Consider the following 27,400-nt stretch of genomic DNA (forward strand, 5'->3'; position numbering starts at 1 on the left):
ATGCTCAAATAAATTTGTTAGTCTCTAAGGTGCCACAAGTCCTCCTTTTCTTTTTGCGGATACAGACTAACATGGCTGCTACTCTGAAACCAAGTTTTACTTGTTACAGCTGAGCAGCATGAGATGACAGATATGTCTTTTCTGTGCAGATTCATCTATTCTCACTTTTTTAGTTGGTGTGTTAACATGAACCTAAAGTTAGGCATGTGCTTAAGTGCTTTGCTGAATCAGGGCCAAAACAGATTTCTAAATAAGACTTAGACATTTTTCCCAAATCAGTTCTTCCCTCACATCTCAAATGAAGATGGCTCATATAGCGTATCAAAATCTGCAAGTTTCCTTTTTAATATTCAATCTACATGTTCAAGGCAAAGATATGGAAGTAAGTAAGAAGTTTGTTGGGGACTCAGCTTTCATTGTGAAAGAGGTATTAAGGTGACAAAGTTATAAATAATACCTTATATTTAAACATAATTAGATATGATACTAAATTGTTCATATTCTTCATTTCTTACCTAGGACTTTATCTAACTGGACATATGAATTTGACAAATGGGCTCCTTCTGTGGTGAAAATTTCTTACAAGGTTTGATTTGCTTTCTCTATTTGTATAACATTGAAAGAGTGAAAAATAGACCCTCCTCTTCCACATTTCCCAAGCTAATCTGTAAACTCTGTTTGGCTGTAAAGTTTTGTCATGTGCATCATGTACTAAACAGTGACAGTTAATCATCCCAAACAGGTTACTATAATAAACCATAATTACTTTCAAATAGTGAAATGCAGAAGAAAATTGTTAATTATCATATTGCAAGGTTTCTGATGAGAGTAATACAAATGATAAATAAGACACATTTTGTATATTGCTGAATACTTTCATGTTAGACTACTGTATTTTCAATTGTTCCTATAAAGTCAAGCAGTTACCAAGGAGACTAGATAGATTGACTGCTGCTACTTCCATATAAACAGAGCTTTGCAGTCCAGCAGCTAGTTTCCTGGTATGAGGTTACTGTAATTTTTCTCTTCTCTTCTCCCTCCCGTGGTCTTCATTGGGGAAACCATTCTGAAGGGATCTGGAATATGTCAATACATTGTTTGATTTTTGCTTTTTAGCACACTCATACAAACACCTTTTCTCTACTTCCCATGACTGTAAGAAATAGCAGAGGACTATAAACAATTATTTTTTCATTCTTTATTTTATTTTCTCTTCACTTTCAGGGGACACCTGCCATGCGTCGCTCACTTGTTCCTCAGCTTCGAAGTGGAAAATTTAATGTTCTTTTAACTACTTACGAATACATAATAAAAGACAAACACATTCTTGCTAAGGTAAAAATTAATTTCTGTCATCTCTTAACTGCAAACCCTCCTCCATGTCACCAGATTGTGTCTTGCATGAAACTTCTATTACGTTGCCCATAGAAATCATAGAAATGTAGGACTGGTCATCTAGTCCAGTCCCCTGCACTGAAGGCAGGACTAAGTGTTATCTAGACCATCCCCGATAAATGTTTGTCTCACCTGTTCTTAAAAACCTCCAATAATGGAGATTCCACAACTTCCCTAGATAATTTGTTCCAGTGCTTAATGACATGTACAGTCAGGAAGATTTTCCTAATGGCTAACCTAAATCACCCTTGCTGCAATTTAAGCCCATTACTTCTTTTCCCCTCCTCAGTGGATAAGCGGAACAATTTATCACCCTCCTCCATATAACAACCTTTTACATACTTGAAGACTGTTATCATGTGTGTGTGTCTCTCTCCCCCCGCTGTCCCCCTCAGTCTTCTCTTCTCCAGACTAAACAAACCCATATTTTTCAATCTTTCCACATAGGTCATGTTTTCTAGACCTTTAATCATTTTTGTTGCTCCCCTCTGGACTTTCACCAATTTGTCCACCTCTTTCCTGAAGTGTGGTGCCCAGAACTGGACACAGTACTCCAGTGGAGACCTTCTCAGTGCTGAATAGAGTGGGAGAATTACTTTTTGTGTCTTGCTTTCAACATTCCTGCTGATACATTGCAGAATGATGTTTGCTTTGTCCAACAGTATTACTTTGTTGACCCATATTTAGTTTGTGACCCACTATAACCCCCAGATCCTTTTCTGCAGTATGCCTTCTCAGGCAGTCATTTTCCATTTTGCATTTGTGCAATTGATTATTCCTTCTTATGTGTAGTATTTTGCATTTGTCCTTATTGAATTTCATCCTGTTTAATTTAGACCATTTCTCCAGTTTTTTTAACATCATTTGGAATTCTAATCCTGTCCTCAAAAGTGCTTGCAACCCCTCCCCGCTTGGTATTGTCAGCAGACTTTAAAAGTGTCCTGTCTATGCCATTATCCAAGTCATTTATGAAAATATTGAATAGAACCAGACCCAAACCGATCCCTGCAGGACCCCACTCGATGTGCCCTTCCAGCTCAATTGTGAACCATTGCTAACTACTCTGAGTACTCTTTCCAGGTAGTTGTGCACCCACCTTATAGTAGGTTCATCTAGGCTATGTTTGTCTAGTTTTGCTTGTGAGAAGGTCATATGAGACAAGTATCAAAGCCTTACTAAAAGCAAAATATATGACTTCTACCATTTGCCACCACTCACAAGGCTTGTTACCCGATCAAAGAAGGATGTTAGGTTGGTTTGACGTGATTTGTTCTTGACAAATCGGTGTTGAATGCTCCATATTTCCTTCTAGGTGCTTACAAATAGAATGTTTGATTATTTGCTCCATTATCTTTCTGGATACTGAAGTTAAAATGATTGGTCTATAATTCCCTGCATTGTCCTTATTCCTCTTTTTATAGATAAGTACTATATTTGCCCTTTTCCACTTCTTATGTCTCTCTCCCATTCTCCATGAATTCTCAAAGATAATCCCTAATGGCTCAGAGATCTCTTCAGCTAGTTCCTGAAGTATTCTAGGATGCATTTCGTGAGGCCCTGCTGACCTGAAGACTTCTAATTAGTCAAAGTAATTCTTAACTTGTTCTTTTCATGTTTTAGCCTCAGATTCTGTCCCATTTAAACTGATGTTCACTATGTTAGTTATTCAATCACTGCTATCTTTTGTGTGTGTGCGTGTGTGTGTGTCTGTGTGAAAACTGAAATAAAAGAGGCATCTAACACTTTGGCCATTGCTGCAGTTTTTTGATATTGTCCTCCATCCTCATTTGGTAATGGGACTATGCTGTCCCCAGTCTTCCTTTCGCTTCCCATGTATTTATAAAATGCTTTCTTGTTACCCTTTATATTCCTACCTAGTTTAATCTTGTTTTGTGCCTTTCTAATTTTGTCCCTACATGCTTGTGTTATTGTTTTGTATTCATCCTTTGTAATTTGACCTAATTTCCACTTTTTGTGTGTCGTCTTTTTTTGAGTTTTAGGTCATTGATAATCTCCTGGTTAAACCAGGGTGGCCTCTTACCATACTACTGTCTTTCCTACGCATTGGTATAGTTAGCTCTTGGACCCACAATAACGTCTCTTTAAAAAATTACCAACTGTCTTGAACTCTTTTTTTCCCCCGAAGGTGTGATCATATTTGTTTCTCTGTTCTGTAAAGCAGAGTCCCTGGATCTTCTCTACGCTTTTTAATAGTATTTATCCTGATCTTCAATCTGTGACCTCTGCTATTCCAGTTCTGTGTTTCTGGGCAGAGACTGACCCCTATTACAAAATTTCTGGTTGCGTGGTGGTTTTTATTTGTGGCCACATAATAACTTATGCCTTAAATTTTATATCCAGAAAATTTACATCACCTAAGGATCCAGTTTTCTTAATCTAAATGTGTCCTAAGTATTGTTGTTTAAAAACTCTCAAACAGATATGAATATTGATGCCTCAGTGGTAGTGGATGTATTTTTAAAATGTGCAGCTAAGGTATTAGTAGTACTCTCGATATACATAAGCAGACCAACAAGAGAGACCTGGTGATCTTATTGTCACTCTGTCATTCCTTTCCCTTCCTCTCACTCTTTTGTTAAGACTCTGACTTGTCATGTTCAATGTAGTTGACATGCTTTTTGGAGCGTAGATGCTGCCTGGACTCGTTTGGGGAGGCGCCTAGTACATCTCTGAATGCATGAAAAAATAATTAATACTAAATCCCAACAGTTGGTATTGTGCATGCAGTATTTTTCTCTCCTTTTTTTGCCCACCTTTGTTCCTTGTCTTCAGCTCTTCGGCTGTAGATGGCATTGGTCTCCATGTTTCAACATCTGCTCTGACTCTGCATTAAATCTTCCGTGGTGGGAGCTGAAATTTCCTGGGGTGACATCCATTGCTGGCTTCCTTCATTAAGAAGTTGCAGTGCCTGAAATGGCCCTGGTTACATTGCCCTGTTTTGTTTCCTCACGCTTAAGTTAGATGGAAGGATTTGGCTGAACTAAAGGAATGTGTATTGTTGCTGTTTTATGTGCCTGTTTGAAAACGTATATTTGCTTCTTCTGAGTTTTTACTTGTGATGACTTCATTTAGAGTTCTTGGTTTTTCCTCTTCCCCTAATAACTCCTACCCTGACCCTACAGTATTAGGGTCTCGTAAGGACACCACCCGGTGAAAGATCCTAATGTGGGGAATGAGCTGTTAGCAGTTGCAGGCTCAGATAGAGTTGTACCTTAGCCTCCGTTCCTCCTCCATTACGTACAAGGTCACTTCTGCCTGGATAACACTATATTGGACTTCTATCCCTAACAAGAACTACCCTTAAAGCTAAAATAGCCAAGACCCAGCCTCTCTTTCCTGTTCAATGCGGGTGGGAAGCACTTAGCACTAATTCTGGCAGTGTCTCATCTCCATGTCAAAGGGTCGCTTTTCTGAGTTCACTAACTCGGCCAGAATTTTTTCCTGTTGTAGATTCGATGGAAGTATATGATAGTAGATGAAGGCCATCGAATGAAGAACCATCACTGCAAGCTGACTCAGGTCTTGAACACCCACTACGTGGCCCCTAGACGGATTCTGTTGACTGGGACACCACTGCAGAACAAGTTGCCTGAACTTTGGGCTCTCCTCAACTTCCTCCTCCCCACCATTTTCAAGAGCTGCAGTACCTTTGAACAGTGGTTTAATGCTCCTTTTGCCATGACTGGAGAAAGGGTACTGGAATGGTTTGCTTAAATCTAATCAGAAATAAACAATAGGATGAAAACAAAATGGAACCCATGATGTAGGAGTAGCATCTGAACTGTCCCTTGTACTCACAGAATTATAATCCTAATGTAACAGTTACCTTCATTACAACTTTACAATTCTTCACTTAAATTTCTCTTTCTGGACTCGGAGTCCTGTTTAATAATAAAATACAAGAGTACAGCATGGGGTAAATATTGCACATGTATTTGTAATGAGGTATAATCTCCCACATAGTCATAATATGACACAGTTCGCTGACTTATGTTGTAGTAACTCTTATAATTACATTTGTGAAGGTGGACTTAAACGAGGAAGAGACTATTCTGATCATCAGACGTCTCCACAAAGTGTTACGACCCTTCTTGCTGAGGAGACTGAAGAAAGAGGTTGAATCTCAACTGCCAGAAAAGGTTTGTGGGGGGAGGATTTCATGAAAAACTTGTTCCCCAGTGTCTGAAATTTTTGTACAATTGTTTTTCTTTTTTAAAAGCACCATACAATATAGCTGTTCAGGTGATCCTACAGAAGGAAACTTCCTAGAGCCACCAGTTAATTTTTAAGAAAAATCTTTAAATTAACTAAGATTTCCCTTTAAAAGAAGAAAAAGCTACAGGTGAGGACTTTGGAAGTTGGCAGAGGATTCCTGTGTGTTCAGTCATTCATCCAAATCCTGTGTTTGACAGTTTTGCTAAAACTGTCAGTACAAAAGTCCACAATATAGTTTTAGTACAGCTTAAAGCTAACTGTGTCTGCTAAAACTGGTTTACATAAAATGTTTGTTTCCGCAGTATTTATATTCAGGGCATTAATAAAAACCAGCCTGACTTATTACTGAGGGTCAGATTCTGCCGCTTTTACTCTCTTAAATAGTGCTTTTACTCTCTCTGGTAGTTGCATTGAAATAATTGAAACTCATAAAGTCCCATGTTAGTAAGGGTAACAGACTCTGATTCTGCATTAGGGAGTCAGAAACTTTCCAATACTGTCTTGTGGAGTTTTTTTAATCTTACACACAACTTTTAACCAGGTTATCATGCATCTCAGAATTTTTCAGAGCCAGATAACTAAAAAAATCCAACTTGGCTCCTTCTGCAGTTGGAAGGGTTTATTTCACATTTTACAAGAGACATATATAAACCCTATAAGTTACTTCATCTTTGTATAAATATGCAAGTGCCAAAGTTTACACCCTGTTAGAATCCCAAACTGAATTTGGAGGATACAGGAATCCAACCATTTGTGCCTTTCTGACACACCAAGTCCTTGCCAAATGCTGATCCTATTTCTGTCTTTTCAGTTATATACAGCTAAAATTTAAGCCTAAAAATAATGTATTGCAAAAGAAATCAATTACTCTTGACTTTCTCCCTTCCCCTAAACCTGTTCTATCAGTGTGAGTGGGCAGATGATTGAAATATACAACCCAAATTCTGCTCTCTGAAACACATTCAGAAGTCAAATCAATGGAGGAGAGAGATGGAGAAAAAGGAACAGCATTGCACTGATATTAAGTGACCCTTGAAAACTATTTTTTGCCATTCCTGCATTACACAAGATCAATGTGGCAGATAGCAGAGGATATGTCACAACCAAACTTCACAACAGTTAGCAATATGTGGACTACTATCTCCATTACCTTACTGAGAAGACAGAACTAACCTGGACTTAATTAGAGAGAAGCAGTTTATAGGCTGGCTTTGCTTCCTCACGTTTCTTTTAAAATACGTGAAGCTCAATTTGATTAGAACATGAATCTTAGGCTCTTACAATTAAAATACCAAGGGCATTTCAAGGTAGAGTGTAAAACCTCCGTTTACTTCCTTAGTAATGATCACACACACAGAGAAAATTAGGTAGCAATATGCGGTAGGTGGATCAAACTCCTGGAAAGCAGACAAGTCACAGGCAGTTCCTATATAAACCTTCCTACGCTATGTGCAACCTGTAAATATAGGATGTGATTCAGAAGAAATGCTGCCCTAGCAATCTGTTATACTGTGCTTGGGATGAGAGAGCTCCAGGACCTGGAAGCCAACCTTCAGGAGGACACAATATGTGCCAGGTAGCCTGGGAGCATAAGGGAGTCCTGAATTACACCCATTTTGCTCGCCGGTTCTGGCGTGACTGTCTGGCACAAGCTTCTCCAGGCCATGGTCAAGATACTAAGAGGGGTACTCCTGCCTATATTGCTTTCCAGCCTCCCAAGATGTAACTCTGTAAATATAGAGGCAAATGGATGAATTCAATCAAAACAGAACATAAAGATTTTGGAAAGGTCTTCCTGTTAATTTTCTTTGTTATTCCGCCAGCGTCTCATGTTGTAAATGTGACACAGTGGGTCCTTGCTTACTGTGGACCCAGTTCTGTTCTCACTGAAGTACATGGAAAAACTGGCAAGATTGAACTTTGATTCCCAAATAATCAGCAACAAGGAGACTTCGTATTTAGTTATGTTAGATCAATTTCTTGGCACATTTATTTCCGTACGTACTGTGTTAATTACAAGAAATAGTCAGAGCCTTTATGGATCTCTGGCTACGAAGTGAGGCTTGCCAGTGCTGTGCAAGTGTGGGGAAGATGTTTCAGTCAACCTCTTCCTCTCTGGCCTGCGACAGTCTAACGATCTCTGTCTTATCAGAACACAATGCAAACAGCACAAATGCTGAAAGATAAATAGGTGAGAACCACAGCATTCAAGTCCAAATGAAAGTTGTGCGGTAGGAGGAGTCTGGGGTTTTAGTTTGTCCCACTGTAGACAGAGGGGGCAGCTGTAAAATTCAGCTCTGGCTTCAAATATGGAGTTTGGGGGATATTTGACTCCCCAGTGAAACCCAAAACAATTAAAGGTAAGTAGTAATAGGGATATTTTGTTACATGATTTTTATTGTGATATTGTACTAACATTGATCGGGATCAGCATTTTGAAAATATAAACCAGCTCACTAGTACAATTTATTTAATGAAAGGGGCATATAATACACATCTTTAATTAAGTGTTGTGAACGTTATTGCTATTATGCCTTCCTCCCTCCCAACATACAGTGTTCATACCAGCCCCCTTTGCAACATTTTTAATTAATTTTAGCTTGGAACATACTCAGATTTGAGACTTGACTGAATTGCTACCAGTACAATCCCATTATTTACATTTTTGTTGCAGTTCAGATTTCTCCCCGTTGACTGTCAGCGAGAGCCACTGTATTCGGTAGCTTTATTAAAAAAGAGGGATTGATAAAATGCTTAACTGTGTTTGTTTAGGGGAGTTGTGGTTGTATCCCCCTATTTTTAAAAAAAAAAAAAAAGTTTTCAAGTCCAGTGTGGTGCATTGGAATTGTTGACACAAGATGGCTATTGACAGTTCCATCTTGTCTGACAGGTTCTTGGTAAGGAAGCTACTAAATGAATATTCAGTTCCCTCTCATCTGTGACCTCATCCTCCTGATCCTCTGAGCTGAAAATAATCCAATCATATTTTAATCAGTTTATTAAACGTTAGGTGGCTTGCTGATTTACTTTTAATCACATCCTGCAAGATTTCTAGCCATTAATATGGCTTTGAGTGCATATTATGATTTTTAGTCTAATTATTAAAAACACAGAGAGCATATACCAAGCCAGATTTTATGCATGAGTTATTTTGTAGAAAAGTGTGTGTGTTTAAAATTATGTAGGAAAAAAACCTATCTGTATTACTGGCTTTGATACTGATACATGATCAGAACAAACTAAAGACGAGTTAGTTCAGCCAGTGTTACCTGAGTTGAATTTTTGGGTTTACACCACACTTTACTATAATTGCGAACAGTTCTCTCATTCTTTCCTGTCTGTTTAGAAAAGAAAATACATATTTCCATCCAAACGTTCTTAAATGGCATTATACTTAGGGCTGAATGTGAATCTCATTTGTTTTGTGACAGGTATACAACCACAACTGATCTTTTAAAAATATTTTGCAAGTGTAATAAAGAAAATTCACAAGTTATTGGCCGTTCATTTTGAGAGCCCTTATACAATTATAAAAAGAGAAAATATAAAAATCTCTCTTTTTGGCTTCTTTGCTGAACATCATTGAATTCTCATGCTCAGAGAGACCAAACAATTTACAGCAGACAGGGAACCCAAAGAAACTTTGGAGACGACCATTAAAATGAGTGGATCTGGATTCCAAGAGTGTGGGTGACCACTTTGCAATTCTCTCTTTCTCCCTGGGAGATGTAAGATGTTGCTGGGATACAGGTGTTCCTATGAGGGGAAAGACCTGCAGTTAAATCATCCTAACATTATTATAGCCTGGCAAAACTCTGTGCTCCATTTACTTACTGTTATTTTTCACACTAGGTTGAATATGTGATCAAATGCGACATGTCAGCTCTTCAGAAGATTCTCTACCGCCATATGCAAGCGAAGGGAATCCTCCTCACAGATGGCTCCGAGAAAGACAAGAAGGTACAATGGGAACTATAATACTTAAGAACAATACATTATGGCGGTGTGTTTACTGAATGTATGACTGCCAACACCAGCCTGCTTATTAAAAAAATAAGTAAACTTTTTGGGATATCCTACTGCAGATGTGTCAGTTGGGAAAAGAATTTGCCCACAACTGAAATGTTTGTGCAAAACAAAAAAAGTCTTTGTTCTCCGGTCACAATGCAAAACCTAACCTTGTTTTTGATATATAATTGTAAAGATGCATTTCTGGGTGCAGTGTTACAAAACCTCTCTCAATGGCTGAAACCGAATAGGGAATCCTGAGTAAAATAACTGGGATTGTGGCACCATGGGCTGCATCAGGTTATTTATCAAAAGTGCTGAAAAGCACACCAAAAGTCCTATTCTCACTCCTCTGGAGTCTCTAAATCCTCCTGCTTCCCACCTGGTTCCCAGGCTTCTTGTCCAGTCAGTGCTATCTCCCCACTCCAATTTCCAGTACTAGTTTCCCTTCCCCACCCAAGACTCATCATCCCTTATTAGCTACTTCTAGAACATTTTAGCTTCTTAGAACCATGTGTTGTTCTTGTGGTTGACAGAGAAACAGATAGATTCAGGTAACTGCCAAAGGAAGGCACTGCAGAAATGAGAAACAGCTGAACAGAATCATGCCCTACTTGTAGGGTTTAGACATCACATAGTCTGTGGCCTCATAAATCTAGATGGCAGACAAACATTGCCTCCCAATATGACCACTGTAATTAGATACAAACCCCAGGCCCCAGTACACTTCCATGGCTTTCAGGTCTTCCATACCTTTTTCTTTTAGATCACACCCCCTCTGATAATGGAGGTTGCACATGGACTTGAGGGGACAACCAACTTCATTTTACTATATAGCTTCTTCAGGGAGTTTCCTGTGCAACTCTGACATTTCATTGCACAAGATGGCCTTCAACTTTGGTGTAGAAATATAGAATGCCCCTCTAAAAATTCAGATTTTAAACAGTCTTCAATTAACTAGCAATTCAGTTTTGCCATTTGACTTGTATTTTTTCCTCCTTTAGGGAAAAGGTGGGGCAAAAACTCTTATGAACACTATCATGCAATTGAGAAAGATATGCAATCACCCATATATGTTTCAGCATATTGAGGTAAGGCTGTCATGTTCAGTTTGCTTAGTCTTTTCTGTATAAATGGCTAATGTGATAGAAAACCAGGGTTAGAGGATTACATATGTATGAAAATCTAACCAAGGCCATATTCAAGTCTTAATTTTTATGTATTCTTTGCAATTTACTAAAGGAGGAGTGGTTCTGAAACTTTCTAAAATTTGGTACTTACTACTGAATAAATACACTCTTCTCTCTTAATTTTGAGGCATATGTGGTAGGGGAAGTCCCTGCCACTGTCACTTGTTCTGGAAGTGGCAAGTTTGGGGAATGTACTCATTTGGTTACTGCTATGGCTGGGCAGTATTTCTACAGTGTCCTTAGAGTCCTCTTAACTTTAGAGTTCTTGCAGATCTCAGCGTTATTAGTTGAGAGAAATAAAAACGGTCGGGGACCTGTATGTATATGGTATATCTGCCTGGCAGGATTCAGTTTCCGAGCTCTGGCTAGTTCCTTAAAAATGTGATTGTGAAGGCCAATATATATATTACAGCCCAATTTTCACACGGTACAAAATTAAGTGCTCTTAGCCAGAGGGCCAAATGTCCATCTGTCCGCTCAATTTTTCCTCCTCTCTGGATTTCTTTTCACACATGATTGTGTAGGCATAACAGCATAGGTGGATGTGGATTCAACAGCATGCCTATCAGCAGTATAACTGGGAAGAGAGGAGTCACCAGATTTTCAGCTGCATCTTTAAATGACTTATGAGGGGCTTGTTCTTTTGGGGGCTATCATCTTCTTAGGGGGAATTTCTGTGTTCAACATGACTCCAAGACTTCATTCCATTAGTTATATGTCGTGTATATGTAAACTTGCCTAAAACATGAAATATAAATTTTGGTTTTAAATGCCCTTACTCTGGAACCTCACTAATTCTACTCTACTAATCCTTCATAAGGCACACCAAAAAAGGTGGTCTTTCCCCATTGTTTGGCAAAAATTTAATAGGCGTGCAGCAATAAGGTGTCTCATTACTGCACCTTTGTTGTTTTTACAAAACATAAATGTACTAGTACGTTATGAAGTATTATTCTAAATAACTAAAATGAAGCTACAGTTCACAAAGTAAATGAACAAAGTACATCTTGTCGATACATTATCATTTTGGGTTTTTTTGTTTGCTCACTTGCTAATTCACAAAATTCAATAATTTCCAAATGAGTCTCCCAGTAATTAGTGCAAATTAAATTCTACTGTAGTTGTAATCTGGTAAAGTGCACACTGAGGGAAATCATTCCTACAGGCCATGCATTTTAAGCAACAGTGGAAAATAACAGCGCACTTGTACCATAAGGCTGACTTCAAGGTGTGTGAGTGGTAATGAGACTTGAACCCTAGCATTCAACAGATAATTATAGTGCTGTTTTTGGATTACAGTATAATCTCAGTGTCTAATAATCCACTTATATTATTTGCAGGAGTCCTTTGCTGAACACTTGGGCTATTCAAGTGGTGTTATCAATGGGTAAATCCTTTTTTTTTTCTTCATTGTATATTTGTAATGAAGCCATTGGGCAGGATGCTGTGTTAGTTTCAATAGTCATGTTATCAAAACTAAGCAGTTTGCAAAACAAATTCAATCTTACAGTTAGAAGTAATGTATTTTATAGACCCTAATCAATTAAAAACTTTCTCTGTACTCTAAATGGTTCTTCACATCATCTGCAGTTATGCAGTCTCAGAGGCTGCTGCTTATTCCAAAGGGATGCTTCCTTCTTGGAAGCAGCAATTTAAAGCTGCTTTGGTACTCGTGTAGTAACTAGAGACTTCCCAGGCTCCAATTGGGCTTTTGTGACTATTGGGGCAGGCTCAATGTCTACTCCAACATCTAAATAAGGAGCAGGTTTTTCCTTGGCTGACTTTTTAAAGGAGCCTCGTGTTTTGCAGATAACTTCTAGTGGCTAGGTACTTGATGGAGTTTAGCCTGGCAAATGATTAAGAGGAGCGGCTCATGGCAATGAGTGTGTGTGTGATTTCCATCGACTTCAGACAAGTGATTGGGAGTAGGATCGCTTCCTCCACTAAAATCCCAAGGATTGAGTAGGGTGGAAAGGATTTCTGCTCCCTGCTGTATCTGTTTACAAACATTCTTCTTTGAGTTTGTGTCAGTCTGGATCTACTCTGGTTGTGCATATGCCTCGTGAATGTGAGATAGGAGTTTTTTGAATAGCATAGAATCATAGAATATCAGGGTTGGAAGGGACCACAGGAGGTCATCTCGTCCAACCCCCTGCTCAAAGCAGGACCAATCCCCAACTAATTCATCCCAGCCAGGGCTTTGTCAAGCCTGACCTTGAAAACCTCTAAGGAAGGAGATTCCACCACCTCCCTAGGTAACGCATTGCAGTGCTTCGCCACCCTCCTAGTGAAAAAGTTTTTCCTAACATCCAACCTAAACCTCCCCCATTGCAACTTGAGACCATTACTCCTTGTTCTGTCATCTGCTACCACTGAGAACAGTCTAGATCCATCCTCTTTGGAACCTCCCTTCAGATAGTTGAAAGCAGCTATCAAATCCCCCCTCATTCTTCTCTTCTGCAGACTAAACAATCCCAGTTCCTTCAGCCTCTCCTCATAAGTCATGTGTTCTAGACCCCTAATCATTTTTGTTGCCTTCCGCTGGACGCTTTCCAATTTTTCCACATCCTTCTTGTAGTGTGGGGCCCAAAACTGGACACAGTACTCCAGATGAGGCCTCACCAATGTCAAACAGAGGGGAATGATCACGGTCCTTGATCTGCTGGCAATGCACTTACTTATACAGCCCAAAATGCTGTTAGCCTTCTTGGGAACAAGGGCATGCTGTTAACTCGTATCGAGCTTCTCGTCCACTGTAACCCCTAGGTCCTTCTCTGCAGAACTGCTGCCTACCCATTCGGTCCCTAGTCTGTAGCAATGCATGGGATTCTTCCTCTAATTTGTCTAGGTCCCTCTGTATCCTATCCATACCCCCCAGTGTATCTACCACTCCTCCCAGTTTAGTGTCATCTGCAAACTTGCTGAGGGTGCAGTCCACGCCATCTTCCAGATCATGAATGATAAACCAGCCCCAGGACCGACCCTTGGGGCACTCCGCTTGATACCGGCTGCCAACTAGACATGGAGCCATTGATCATTACCCTTTGAGTCCAACATTCTAGCCAGCTTTTTATCCACCTTATAGTCCATTCATCCAGCCGATACTTCTTTAACTTGCTGGCAAGAATACTGTGGGAGACCGTATCAAAAGCTTTGCGTAAATCAAGGAATAACACATCCACTGCTTTCCCCTCCTCCACAGAGACAGTTATCTCGTCATAGAAGGCAATTAGGTTAGTCAGGCATGACTTGCCCTTGGTGAATCCATGCTGACTGTTCCTGATCACTTTCCTCTCCTCTAAGAGCTTCAGAACTGATTCCTTGAGGACCTGCTCCATGATTTTTCCAGGGACTGATGTGAGGCTGACTGGCCTGTAGTTTCCCCGGTTGCTCCTCCTTCCCTTTGTTAAAGATGGGTACTACATTAGCCTTTTTCCAGTCTTCCGGGACCTCCTCCGATCTCCATGAGTTTTTAAAGTCCATGTACACTGTCCCTCCTTGTGCTTCTGTATGAGAGCATGAACAGTGGGGCAGCCATAACCCTCCCTCAGTTTTCTTACCATCCATGGCAGAAAGACAGGACCTGGCAAAAGTGCAACCCACTAGTTCTTAGCTCAGGCTAAACTTCTTTGGTATCTTCCAAAGTCTTCAGAACCACTTCTAATGTACTATGTGCCACTGCCATGAACTGATCCAACCTATCTAGACCAAACTCTACTGGTCATGCCCCACTGTGCAGAGCTCCTTATTATGACCAATTTAAAACCTGCCAGCTTCAAAACTTGTCCATGCTGCAGTATCCTAATACCCCTGAGGAATGGACACGGTAGATATCTCTTCTGCCTGAGGGAATTGCATATTCTGAGCAGGTGCCTACACAGAAATCACGAGATGCGAGGTTGAAACCTCATCTTCTGGAACAATCCATGCATGTCTCATCAGACCCTGAGGAAATGAGTTCCAGAACCCTACTAGTGGAGAAGCCAGCATCATCGAATGTGCCATCGAGCTGCTAGGCAGTGTCTAATACTAGCACAGAGAAGACGACATCGAGGAATGTTCCAACATCAAAGTTGATCAACATTAATGTTGAAGCCAGAACGAACACCTCTGGTGTTGAAGTCAGTCACAGAGAGGACTGCTTAAAGCAGAAGGTTGAGAAGGAGCTCAGTATCCTTTCATAAGAGCAAATATCAAAGCCTCTGGGGAGGAGTCTACCAATCCTTGCCCGGTATTGAGGGCTCGGGGAAGGAGCAGCTTGTGATGCAGCAAACTCCAATAGTACCAATGATGCAGTCCTTAGCCTTGACCCCAGCCTCATGGAGGGGATAGGACTGCAGCTGAATGTGACCCACCAGTGGTACTGAGTCACCTGCATCCATACAGACTCTCCCACCAAGAGCACCTTACCTGTTGGAACGACCCCAGGAAGGGGTTTACTCCGCACATCACCGGGACACATTCATCCCATCATCAAGAAGAGAGCCCTCTCCCTTGAGGTCCACAACCCTGCAGGCTTCTCCTGCAGATCTCTACCTTGATCAGTCCATTGAGGTTGGCACTGACTGGCCGACACCCAGCAAATCAACCATACTCCTATGGTATGCCAGCATGGCCCTACTGTGGGGGCAGAGGGAAGGGGTAGCTTGCCATTGTAGGCATGGAGGAAAAGGAATATCTCTCTCCCTAGTGATATCCCTACCACAGGCTCCTCTCTACCAGGAAGAGCCAGATGCAGGCGCAGAGCAACATCAATGCCCCATCTCACACTGAAGTATATCTGCTCTTCATCAACAGATGGGGTGGCATCCTTGGTACCGGTGCAAGACAACTTTAAAGCATTTCATTAGCTCCTTGTGAAGTTTACTGAAACTCTGGAGATTGAGGCATGGATCATCCCGGAGAAATTTCATAAGCTGTTAGACGTCTTGTCAGCCTCTGGTCCAGCTAGGACGATCCTCCCTATTAAAGAACTGCTCGATTCAGACAGATCCTTCTGGCAGATATCAGCTGAAGTAACACCATGGTGAAATGAGTTGAGAAGAGATACCAGGTACACACTTTGAGGTTGAGTTCTACACTCATCCCAACTGGGGCTCCTTAGTTGTATTGATCATGCAAGAGAAGTCAAGGTCAAGCAAAAACACACATAAGGCAAGGAACCCTAACAATTTGATCTGTTTGAGAGGATGTTGTACTCCTCAGCTTTGCTATGGATGTATGCTAACTGCCACACCGTGTTACCTTGTCCCATGTTAGAAGTCATATTTGGCTAACATGCCTCCTCACAAAGCTCCCTCATGACAGCAGAAAGATGCTTGGACATAATTAAGGAAGGCCAGTTAGTGTCAAGATGTCTTTGCAGGTGATGATGAAAATATTGGATACCAGCCATTTCTGGTGATCATGTGCTGAGCATTGTGACTCCAAGCATTGGGCATCATGAGAGATATGTGGGCCATGATTGAGGACTTGCCTTTGGAGGGCTGACAGCTGTGAAGTGAGAGGACAGACAGTGCTCTGTATGGGCTGAAGGACTCCAAAGCTATCCTGCACTCTGGGGGTTTACACCTTGGCTCCCTGTTGCCCTTCGCCTCAAATGAGACAATGCACACTGTCTTACCATCCCAAACAGACAGAATATGATGCCAAAAAGCATCTAGATCCAAACAAGAGGTGCCAGCCTCTCTTTTCCTTGGCAACACACTTCACTACTTTGATGCATCAGCAAATTTGACAAAATGGTAGAGTGCCACATTAGTCCCAGTCGAGAGAGCATGACCTTCAGAAGCCACCTCACTCCATTCAACTGAGTGTGGTCTGCCCTGACATCACACAGATGGGTGTTAGAGATCATACACTGTCTCAGTTTCAGGACGGGAACACTTGCCTCCTTCATTCCATCTTTTGAAGCTCAAGACTGGTTTTTGGCTCTTGATTTGCAGCATGAATACTTCCACATAGCTATCCACCCTGGCCACAGGAAGTACATAAAATCATGGTTGGGTCCACTGGGAATCAGTACATGGTTCTACCCTTTGGAGTCTACACTACACTGAGAACGTTCACGAAATACCTGGCGGTAGTGGCAGTGCCTTTAAGAAGACAGGGAATCCACACCTACCCGTACCTGGATGGCTGGCTGATCAGGGCAGGTTCAGGAAACTGACAGGCTTACAGTATATATTGTCCCTGTTCTCTTAACTAGGACTCCTTGTAAACTATGATAAATTGTCTCTCACAGCATCACAGGCACTAGAGTTCATTGAGGCTTTAATAAAGTCCAGATTGGCAAGAGTCTACCTGCCAGAGGACAACCAGTGATGAACGACCTACGTACAAGTCCACTGACAGCAATAAGCTTGTGTCTGGGACTTTTAGGTCACATGTCAGCATGCACGTATGCAACACCACTTGACAGAGTTCATATAAGGACTTCACAGCTGTGACTGAGGTCTGTAGACACGCCGTTCAGACATCATGTGAACAGGAGGATCACAGTGTAGCCTCAAGTTCTGTGGGACGTTGCTTGATGGTTAGACCTGGTGAACCTGAGAAAAGGGGCATAGTTCTCAATCCCCTCCCCAACAATGACTCTTATCAGGGACTCATCAAGGACGGGCTGGGGTGTCCACCAGAACAATCTGCAGATGCAAGACACATGGTCTTGGGATGATCTGAAAACTCTTCTCCATGATGTTTCCATGTAGAGCCGTCAGACTGGCCTGCATAGCATTCCTGCGCATCTGTGAAACTCTGTGATGCAAATCTTGGCAGCACACCTGGGATGCAATATACAAACAAGGAAGGGGTGCTCGATTGTCCCCCTCTTTGCCAGGAAGTCATTAAACTTTGGGCATGGTGTCAACACAGAGTGATCCCAACAGTTCTACATCTTTCAGGGGTCAGCAATGACCTAGCAGACTTCCTGAGCGGGCATATGGCGTCCAACCACAAATGGTTGATACTGAAAACCATTCTAGACCCAGTATTACATCTGGGGCAGACTCGTGTCATAGACTTGTTCACCACAAAGCTCAATACCAAGTATCTGAACTAGGGCTGTTAAACAATAGAATATCAATTTAAATTTATTAAATTTTTTGGATGTTTTTCTACATTTTCAGATATACTGATTTCAGTTACAACACAGAATACAAAGTGTACTGTGCTCACTTTATATTATTTTTATTACACATATTTGCACTGTAAAAATGATAAAAGAAATAGTAATTTTCAGTTCATCTCATACAAGTACCGTAGTGCAATCTCTTTATCATGAAAGCGCAACTTACAAATGTAGATTTTGTTGTTGTTGTTGTTACATAACTGAACTCAAAAACAGACTGATATAAAACTTTAGAACCTACAACTCCACTCAGTCCTACAGCTGTACAACTGTACAGCCAGTTGCTAAGAGAAACAAGTTTGTTTACATTTATAGGAGATAATGCTGCCCACTTCTTATTTACAATGTTACCTGAAAGTAAGAACAGATGTTCACATGGCATGGGTAGCCAGCATTGCAAGGTATTTATGTGCCAGATATGCTAAACATTTGTATGCCCCTTCATGCTTTGCCACCATTCTAGAGGACATGCTTCCATGCTGATGATGCTTGTTAAAAAAATAATGCATTAATTAATTAAATTTGTGACTGAACTCCTTGGGGGAGAATTGTATGTCTCCTGCTCTGTGTTTTACCCACATTCTGCCATATATTTCATGTTATAACGGTCTCGGATGATGACCCAGCATGTTGTTCATTTTAAGAACACTTTCACTGCAGATTTGACAAAACGCAAAGGAGGTACCAATGTGAGATTTCTAAAGATAACTACAGCACTCCACCCAAGATTTAAGAATCTGAAGTGCCTTCCAAAATCTGATCGGGATGGGGTGGTGGAGCATGCTTTCAGAAGTCTTAAAAGAGCAACAGTCAGATACGGAAACTACAGAATCTGAACCACCAAAAAAGAAAATCAACCTTCTCTGGTGACATCTGACTCAGATGATGAAAATGAACATGTGTTGCTCTGCACTGCTTTCGATCGTTATCGAGCAGAACCCATCATTAGCATGGATGCATGTCCTCTGGAATGGTGGTTGAAGCATGAAGGGACATATGAATCTAGCGCACCTGACACATAAATATCTTGGCGACGCTGGCTACAACAGTGCCATGCGAATGCCTGTTCTCACTTTCAGGTGACGTAAACACGAAGCGGGCAGCATTATCTCCTGCAAATGTAAACAAACTTGTTTGTCTGAGCGAGTGGCTGAACAAGAAGTAGACTGAGTGGACTTGTAGGCTCTAAAGTTTTACATTGTTTTATTTTTGAATGCAGTTATTTTTGTACATAACTCTACATTTGTAAGTTCAACTTTCATGATAAAGAGATTGCGCTACAGTACTTGTATTAAGTGAATTGGAAATTACTATTTTATTTTTACAGTGCAAATATTTGTAATAAAAATAAATATAAAGTGAGCACTGTACACTTTGTATTCTGTGTTGTAATTGAAATCAATATACTTTAAAATATGGAAAACATCCAAAAATATTTATATAAATGGTATTCTATTATTGTTTTACAGCGCGATTAATCGCGATAAATTTTTTTAATCATGATAAATTTTTTTAATCGCTTGACAGCCCTAGTCTGAACATCTGCCCCAGGAGAGCAGTGAACCCAGGTACACAGCCTAACCCTTCTTTCCATGGTGGTCTAGAGGACTATATATGCTTTCCTGCCAACGCCCCTGGTCCCTAAGGTAATAGCTAAGATTAGACAGTCCAAGACTTTGATCATCATGATAGCTCCATGGTGTCCAAGACAGTTTTGGCTTTCAGACCTGCTACAAATGTCCCATCTACCGCCTGGCTTTCCCAGATGTAGTATTTCAGAACCAGAGTAAGATACTTCACCCAGACCCACAATTGTTGTACCTTATGGTTTGGATGTTGGCTGGCAGACACCTAATGACAGACTATGATATCAAAATTCTTTATGGGCCTCCTTCACACTTGTCCTCTGGTCAGAGATCCAACTCCCCCATGGGTCCTCAATGCTGTCCTTTTAAAGCTCCTAGAGTCTCCCTTTGAACCACTGTCGAAGTGCTCAGCACCTTACCTTACCATCAAAACGGTCTCTCTTGTCACCATCACCTCTGCACAGTCAGCCTTTATAGCCTTACACATCCTAGGACACTAGATGGGGTGGGCTCTGTGGTACTACAGAGAATTCTTTCCCAGGTGTGTGGCTAATGGGTCTCGCCCACATGCTCGGGCTCTAACTGATCACCATATATGGGGTTGGGAAGGAATTTTCCCCCAGGTCAGATTGGCAGAGACCCTGGGTTTTTTTGGTGCCTTCCTCTGCAGTGTGGGGCATGAGTCACTTGCTGGTTTGAACTAGAGTAAATGGTGGATTCTCTGTAAGTTAAAGTCTTTAAATCAATATTTGAGGACTTCAGTATCTCTGCCGGAGGTTATGGGTCTATAACAAGAGTGGGTGGGAGAGATTCTGTGGCCTGTGATGTTCAGGAGGTCAGGCTCGATGATCATGATAGTCCCTTCTGGCCTTAGTCTATGAATAGCCCTTTATTGGGGATATGGTGGTGCTGAAATCACATCCCAAGTTCATCCCTAAGGTGGTCTTGGAAGTGCCACCTAAATCAGTTGATTACTTTGCCAAAACAGCACTGAACAATGTATAGTTTCGACAATTCCAGATCATTTCTGTGTTACCTCAATGGGCCAAGTCTTTCAGGCTGTCTCCCCACTTCTTTGTGGCCATATCTGGTGCATCAAAAGGCTAAGTTTCAGAGTAACAGCCGTGTTAGTCTGTATTTGAAAAAAGAAAAGGAGTACTTATGGCACCTTAGAGACTAACCAATTTATTTGAGCATAAGCTTTCGTGAGCTACAGCTCACTTCATCGGATGCATACTGTGGAAAGTGTAGAAGATCTTTTTATATACACACAAAGCATGAAAAAATACCTCCTCCCACCCCACTTTTTTCATGCTTTGTGTGTATATAAAAAGATCTTCTACACTTTCCACAGTATGCATCCGATGAAGTGAGCTGTAGCTCATGAAAGCTTATGCTCAAATAAATTGGTTAGTCTCTAAGGTGCCACAAGTACTCCTTTTCAAAAGGCTAAGTGATCTTGTTGCAGAGATTTTCTGCAACAAGTAGACCACACATATTTCCACCTGCTGTCAACTGGCTTGTGAACCTTTCCCTCCACACATCAAGGTGTACTCCATCAGGGCAAGAAGCAGCATCTTCAGTCTGTTTCTTGAGATCTGCAAGGCAGCTACATGGAGCAACCCACTAACTTTTGTTAAACACTTGACATGCAGCCAGGTTTCAAGACTGCACTTGCCGTGGCAGCCAGGCTGCATGCCAAATTTGGGAGAGTGGTATTTCAGTCATCGTTCAGCTAATACACTTGATGCCCACTTTCCTGAGGAGATACTTCTTGCCAGTGGGCTACAGTTGGATCTACACTGAAACATACTTGAAGAATGAATGTTTACTTACACTACTTACACTGGTTCTTCGAGATGTAATCAGTGTGGATCCCATGACCCACCCTCCATCCCTGCTTTTCAGAGTTTCCAACAACAGGGGCTTTGGATTGCCAAAGAATTGAGGGAGGATGGCATCTTTTTGCCTTTGTATAGAATCATGAGTCAGCACAGGGTGCAAGCGTGGCTCTCACAGACACTCCGATTCAAAAAAACTCCAGTTTTGTATGCAAGAGGTGCATGGGCTCCTACAGTAGGATCCACACAGAATACAATGTCACAGTGGGCTAGGATAAGTAACTGTTCTTTATCGTAACACAAAGAGTGTACTAACGTTTATGCCTGGCATATCCCCAGCAGAGGAGCAGACCCAGAACATGGTTTACTACTGCCTAAGGGTTGGGGAGCTCATTTACATTCTCCACTTGACTCCCTCCCTGTCCCAAAAAGTATGTGTGATTCCTGCTTATGCATTGAGTGACATTTGGCTTTTCCTGTCTTGCACACTGGTTTCATCTGCCTCCTAAATAGATAGGAGCTGTGCAACAGGCCAATATGCAGGCCTCAAAAGACCTGGTAACTTGTGGTCTGCATTGTAGTCTTAAAAAAGATGCAGTTCCTAATTGGAAATTTTATTTTAAAGCTATATGGCACATTTAGAGGGGAGTTGTGTATCATTTTCGTCTATCATGTGGCTGTTAACCTAAGTTAGGTTCCCTAGTTAGACTCTCACCCTCTTACTGACAAGTAGCTTAAACCCCTCTTACACAAACTCTGGATTCAGCCTGCTGAATCTGACTTGCAACTCACTTGCTGAGGGGCTTGACAAAAGGAGTCTAGTTATAAAAGGATGTTCAGGTTAAAGGAATCTGCCCCCTTTTTTAACTTACATCTTCCTCAGCCCTTTTGCAGCTCCTCTGAGTGTAAATTACACCAGTTTGGACTTATGCTTGATTACACATTGGTATGTTGCTATTAGGATGACTAAGGGAGACAGACTAATAGTACCTTACACATTGCCTGTGAATTTGACCTATGACTCCAGGCTTGTCAGTGACTGAAAGCAGATCCAGCAAGCACTTATTTACCTATAAAACTATATTACCTACTCAAGAAATGTCTCTTGCTTGAAGAAAAATTAGTTAAAGTACTGGATTTATATAAAGGAAGATACTGGATGTGACTGAAATTTTAATGAGCTTTGAATTTTTAAAAAAGGGAAACTTCTTTTTTTCTAAAAATTCACATAATTCCCCCCACTCCATTTTTTTAAAACAAATTCTAGAAAACATATATTGGAATCTCGGCATTCATTCAATAACAATTTTAGAGAGAGAAAAGTACTGTTAATTCTGCTTTGGCAGGATAAAGGAATCTCTCCAACTCAACACCTGCCAACATTATTAGAAACACAGTTTTAGAAGTCGGCTTGTTAACGTTTTTATTGTGTTTTATTTTTCTTTTAAACAGAGCCGAGCTTTATCGGGCCTCAGGGAAGTTTGAACTACTTGATCGTATTCTACCAAAGTTGCGAGCCACTAATCACCGTGTGCTTCTCTTCTGTCAAATGACATCCCTCATGACCATTATGGAGGACTATTTTGCTTTTCGAAATTTCCTTTACCTGCGCCTTGATGGTAAGCTGAGAGAGGAAACAAAGCACTGACAATAATCTGGGAGGTGGTGTGAGTCAATGGATAGGGCACTGGACTGGGAGTCAGGAGACTTGGGTTCTCTACCTGGCTCTGCTACCATCTTGCTGTGTGACTTTGGGCAAATCATTTCACCACTCTGTGCTGCTTTTTCTCCTCCCATTCTTTAGTTTTATCTGTTTGGACCGTAAGCTACAGTTTGTACAGCACCCAGCACAAAAGGGCTTCAGTCTTGGCTGGCATCTCTGCTCACTAGCCTAATAATAAAAAATTAAAATACTTAGTCTGTACGCACTGAAAATACCACACTTGGAACATATTTGAGGCCATTACCAGGATGTAGTTAATCTAGTGATCCATCAGGTCTGGTCCAATTAACTGTTTTTCAGATAAGATGTAAAATGAAGGTGTGCACCATTTGTCAGAAATGAAGTCCCTGTGGCATTTTTCTCATGAGTAGGGGTGTTAACTGCACTGTTCTGGCCAAATTCCAATTGAAGAAATTACTTTCTACATTTTTAAATGCCCATTCGTATTTATCCACTGGGATTGCTGTATTTTTGTGACAGGTAAAGTGATACCTAGATAACTTTACCTTACAGGAGAGTTGGGAAGGTTAATTAGTTAATGTCTGTGAGTGTTTTATGATCCTTGAATGAAAGCTGTTACAGAAATGTAATGTAGTAGTATTAAAAGAACATAAAACTAAAAATTGCCTGTTTTATCCACTCAGAGGATGAAATGCATAATAATCAACTTAAAATTAGAAAGATGCTTTTTTTGTCAACAGCATGACAGTATTCAGGATGTTTAGAGTGACCTTCAACCTTCTGCAGAAGTAACAATCTCTGTCTCTTACTAACAAGTTGAGTGTTGGCTCTTCCTTACTTCCAGTGTCAAATGTGACAATATTTAATGCAGTGTTGTAGCCATTTTGGGCCCAGGATTTAAAGAGTGGATGGGTGATATGTAATATCTTTTGTTCTTCTCACCATTTCAATGAATGATTACTTCACCCATTTTGTGTCTCTAATATTTAATGGGACAGTGTGTTCAGTCAAATAAAATATCCATAGAAAGATAGCAATTATAGGAAAATATAACGAACAATGCCAACAATGCTCAAGTTACTTTTGGGTACTCACATTATCAAATTTTAAGTTGATTCAAAGCTTTTCATCCCTCAAGTGGGGTAAGTATTATTAATACCAAGCACTTCTTTAGTACTTTCCATCTAATGATACATTAATGAACATAGCCTCAAGATACCCTGCTGGGTAAGAAAATGTTATCTGGTTGTACAGATAGGGAAATTGAGGCACAAAAGTTGACTTGCCGAATGCATCAGAGGAAATCTGGGGCAAAGCTGGGAACAATACTCCGTTCTGTGCTTTTAACTACACGACTATCCTTTCTCTATGCAATTGACTTCAGTTTTATCTTTGACATAATAAAACCCAACAAAATACTGTGGGCATCCAAGACAGCAGACTTAGCTGTGACATTTTACATCACTGTATACTACTTACTTTAGAATTAATCCTTCCTTATGCTAGAATGTTGCTGAAAATACATACATGTGTAAATACCTCTTATTCCTGTCATTTTGCAGTGTGGTAGACAGCATATTAGAGAGACATGGTGGGAGAGGTAACATCTTTTATTACACCAACTTCTGTTGGTGAATGAGACGAGCTTTAGAGCTACACAGAACTCTTCTTCAGGTCTGGGAAGGGTGCTTAAAGTGTCACAGCTAAATACGAGGCAGAACAGGTTGTTTAGCACACACATTCTAAGGGACCTTTCAGTGCCTCGGTGGCCGGTGCAGCCACCGCCAGCGGTCCCCACGTGGCCAGTGCAGCTGGTGCCATGGCTACCCCCTCCCGGACAGCAGCAGCCCCCCAGGATGCCTCCCCCAATCCCCCCCCCCCAGCAGCGACCCCTCCACTTCTCCCTGTCCCCGCAGCAGCGACCCCCACCCCCCTTAAGATTTAGTCAGGGCTATTTATAGTAAAAGTCATAGACCGGTCACAGCCTGTGAATTTTTGTGTATTGCCCGTGACTGGTCCATGACTTTTACTAAAAATACCTGTGACTAAATCGTAGCCTTACCTATATCTGGCCATGGCGTTCTTACTGAAGGAATATCTCATAGAAAACCCTCTCAAAACACTCACCACACTAAGGGCCAGCTTCCTCCAGGACATAACCAACTTCCTCCAGAAACCTGGCAACGTGAACAACCTCCCTCATAACACCTTCCTTGCCATTATGGATGTCACCTCCCTATACACCAGCATCCCTCAAAATGACAGTGTCACGGGATACTCACTCACCGCAGGTGGTGCTTCCTTCTGGCTGTTCTGGGGAATGGCTGTCTTTATTCAAGGCTAATTCAATGGTGTCCAGTTTGCAAATTAATTCCAATTCTGCAGTTTCTTGTTGGAGCCTGTTTTTGAAGTTTTTTTTTTTGTTGGAGAATTGACTTTTAGGTCTGAAATTGAGTGACTGGAGAGGTTGAAGTGTTCTCTGACTGGTTTGGATGGGTCATTACACAAAGTAAAAACTATTTCCCCATGCTAATTTTTCCCCCTACTGTTACTCACACCTTCTTGTCAACTGTTTGAAATGGGCCATCCTGGTTATCGCTACAAAAGGTTTTTTTTCCTCCTGCTGATAATAGCTCACCTTAATTGATTGATCCCGTTACAGTTGGTATGGCAACACCCATTTTTTCATGTTCTCTGTGTGTATATATCTTCCTACTGTATTTTCCACTGCATGCATCCGATGAAGTGGGCTCTAGCCCACGAAAGCTTATGCCCAAATAAATTTGTTAGTCTCTAAGGCGCCATAAGTACTCCTCGTTTTTTTTTAATGTTGTTATAAACTCCAGTTTTCCTTCATTTTCAGTTCCATGGCAAAAAAATTCTTGCAGGCTAAAATATGGTTCAAAAGTAAATCTCATCTTTCCCTCCTTCCCCCCGCTCTTCCTGTATCACCTTGTTCACATCCATGTTGTGTTTCTTTATGACAAATGTTTTTGGTCAACAGTTTGTGACTTTACGAGGGACAGATTTTCTCCTCTTCATGTGTGTGTATTGGATAACTAAATAAAAATCTCTCCTCCTCTCTCTTTGGTTTCAGGCACAGAGAGAGATGTACAGGCATAAAACCAAGAGTGAAGCTTATTGAACATACAAAGTGGTCACAAGATTTACTTTGGCTTGGTGAAATTCACCTTAGTATATGCATGCTAAGCACTTAAGTGGCACATGGGGTTTCATATAGGCCTTTGGTCATGGATTGATTTTCATCCCATTGTGCACTGTTGCTTTAGACCTTGAAATTTAAACATTAGTAAACCTCAGGTATTAGTTTGGTTTTGAGGCAAACAGTGAGATTGTTAGTATAAATATGTTTATGCATTCATATGATTATATAATATTCAGATTCTAATAATGTCCAGAGGGCCTCAATCAAAATCAGGGCTCCATTGTACTAGGCATTGTAGAAAACATAGAGGTGTCCCAAAGAGCTTACAACCTAAGCTGAGCAATGTATAAAAAGTGTGGTGGAGGGAGGACAGATAAGTATGTATGATTTTGTATATGTATATTTATGTTTATCATAGCCATGAAATGCTGGCTGATTGGTTGAAGCTTCCTTTTGAAATACATTGTATAGTTAGATTCACTGCTTATTTGTGGAAACCTTTGTCCAGTAGTCTAGCACTTACGCAGCTGGCCAAAGCGCACATGTGCAGTAATGAGTCTACACAATGTGAAGTGCAGGTGGGATGGCTGAGGGCAAGTGAAGTGGTTTGCCTCCCTCAAATGATGACTTCCTCATCAGCTTATGTCTTTTGCGGATTACTTCTGTACAAGATCTGTGTCATGGGATTTCTTTGCATATCTTTTCAGGTACAACAAAATCAGAGGATCGGGCTGCTCTGCTGAAGAAGTTCAATGAGCCTGGGTCACAGTACTTTATCTTCTTGTTGAGCACAAGGGCGGGAGGCCTGGGCCTGAATCTTCAGGCTGCTGACACTGTCATTATCTTTGACAGTGATTGGAATCCTCACCAGGTTATTTTTATTTACTTATCAATGATGCAATGTACAAAGAGAATTGGAAATGCTTTTGAGGCTTCCTGTTTTACATAAGAACATAAGAATGGCCATACTGTGTCAGACCGAAGGTCCATCCAGCCCAGTATCCTGTCTGCCGACAGTGGCCAATGCCAGGTGCCGCAGATGGAGTGAACCTAACGGGTAATGATCAAGTGATCTCTCTCCTGCCATCCAGCTCCACCTTCTGACAAACAGAGGATAGGGACACCATCCCTTACCCATCCTAGCTAATAGCCATTAATGGACTTA

General features: G+C 41.0%; 1 protein-coding gene across 3 annotated transcripts in view; it reads left to right on the forward strand.

Moving 5' to 3' along the window:
- SMARCA2 (SWI/SNF related BAF chromatin remodeling complex subunit ATPase 2) overlaps positions 1-27,400 on the forward strand; it is a 182,897-nt gene that overhangs the window by 78,452 nt on the left and 77,045 nt on the right. For all 3 annotated transcript variants that reach the window (XM_084628534.1, XM_084628533.1, XM_084628535.1), the window contains exons 17-25: positions 520-586; positions 1,225-1,335; positions 4,867-5,109; positions 5,442-5,555; positions 9,484-9,591; positions 10,644-10,730; positions 12,170-12,216; positions 22,838-23,004; positions 26,943-27,106. In XM_084628534.1, coding sequence (XP_084484660.1) covers positions 520-586; positions 1,225-1,335; positions 4,867-5,109; positions 5,442-5,555; positions 9,484-9,591; positions 10,644-10,730; positions 12,170-12,216; positions 22,838-23,004; positions 26,943-27,106 — 1,108 coding nt within the window. The remainder of the gene's footprint in view (positions 1-519; positions 587-1,224; positions 1,336-4,866; positions 5,110-5,441; positions 5,556-9,483; positions 9,592-10,643; positions 10,731-12,169; positions 12,217-22,837; positions 23,005-26,942; positions 27,107-27,400) is intronic.

This window comes from Lepidochelys olivacea, assembly GCF_965140295.1.
Source record: "Lepidochelys olivacea isolate rLepOli2 genome assembly, chromosome: 5".
NCBI classification, from domain to species: Eukaryota; Metazoa; Chordata; order Testudines; family Cheloniidae; genus Lepidochelys; species Lepidochelys olivacea.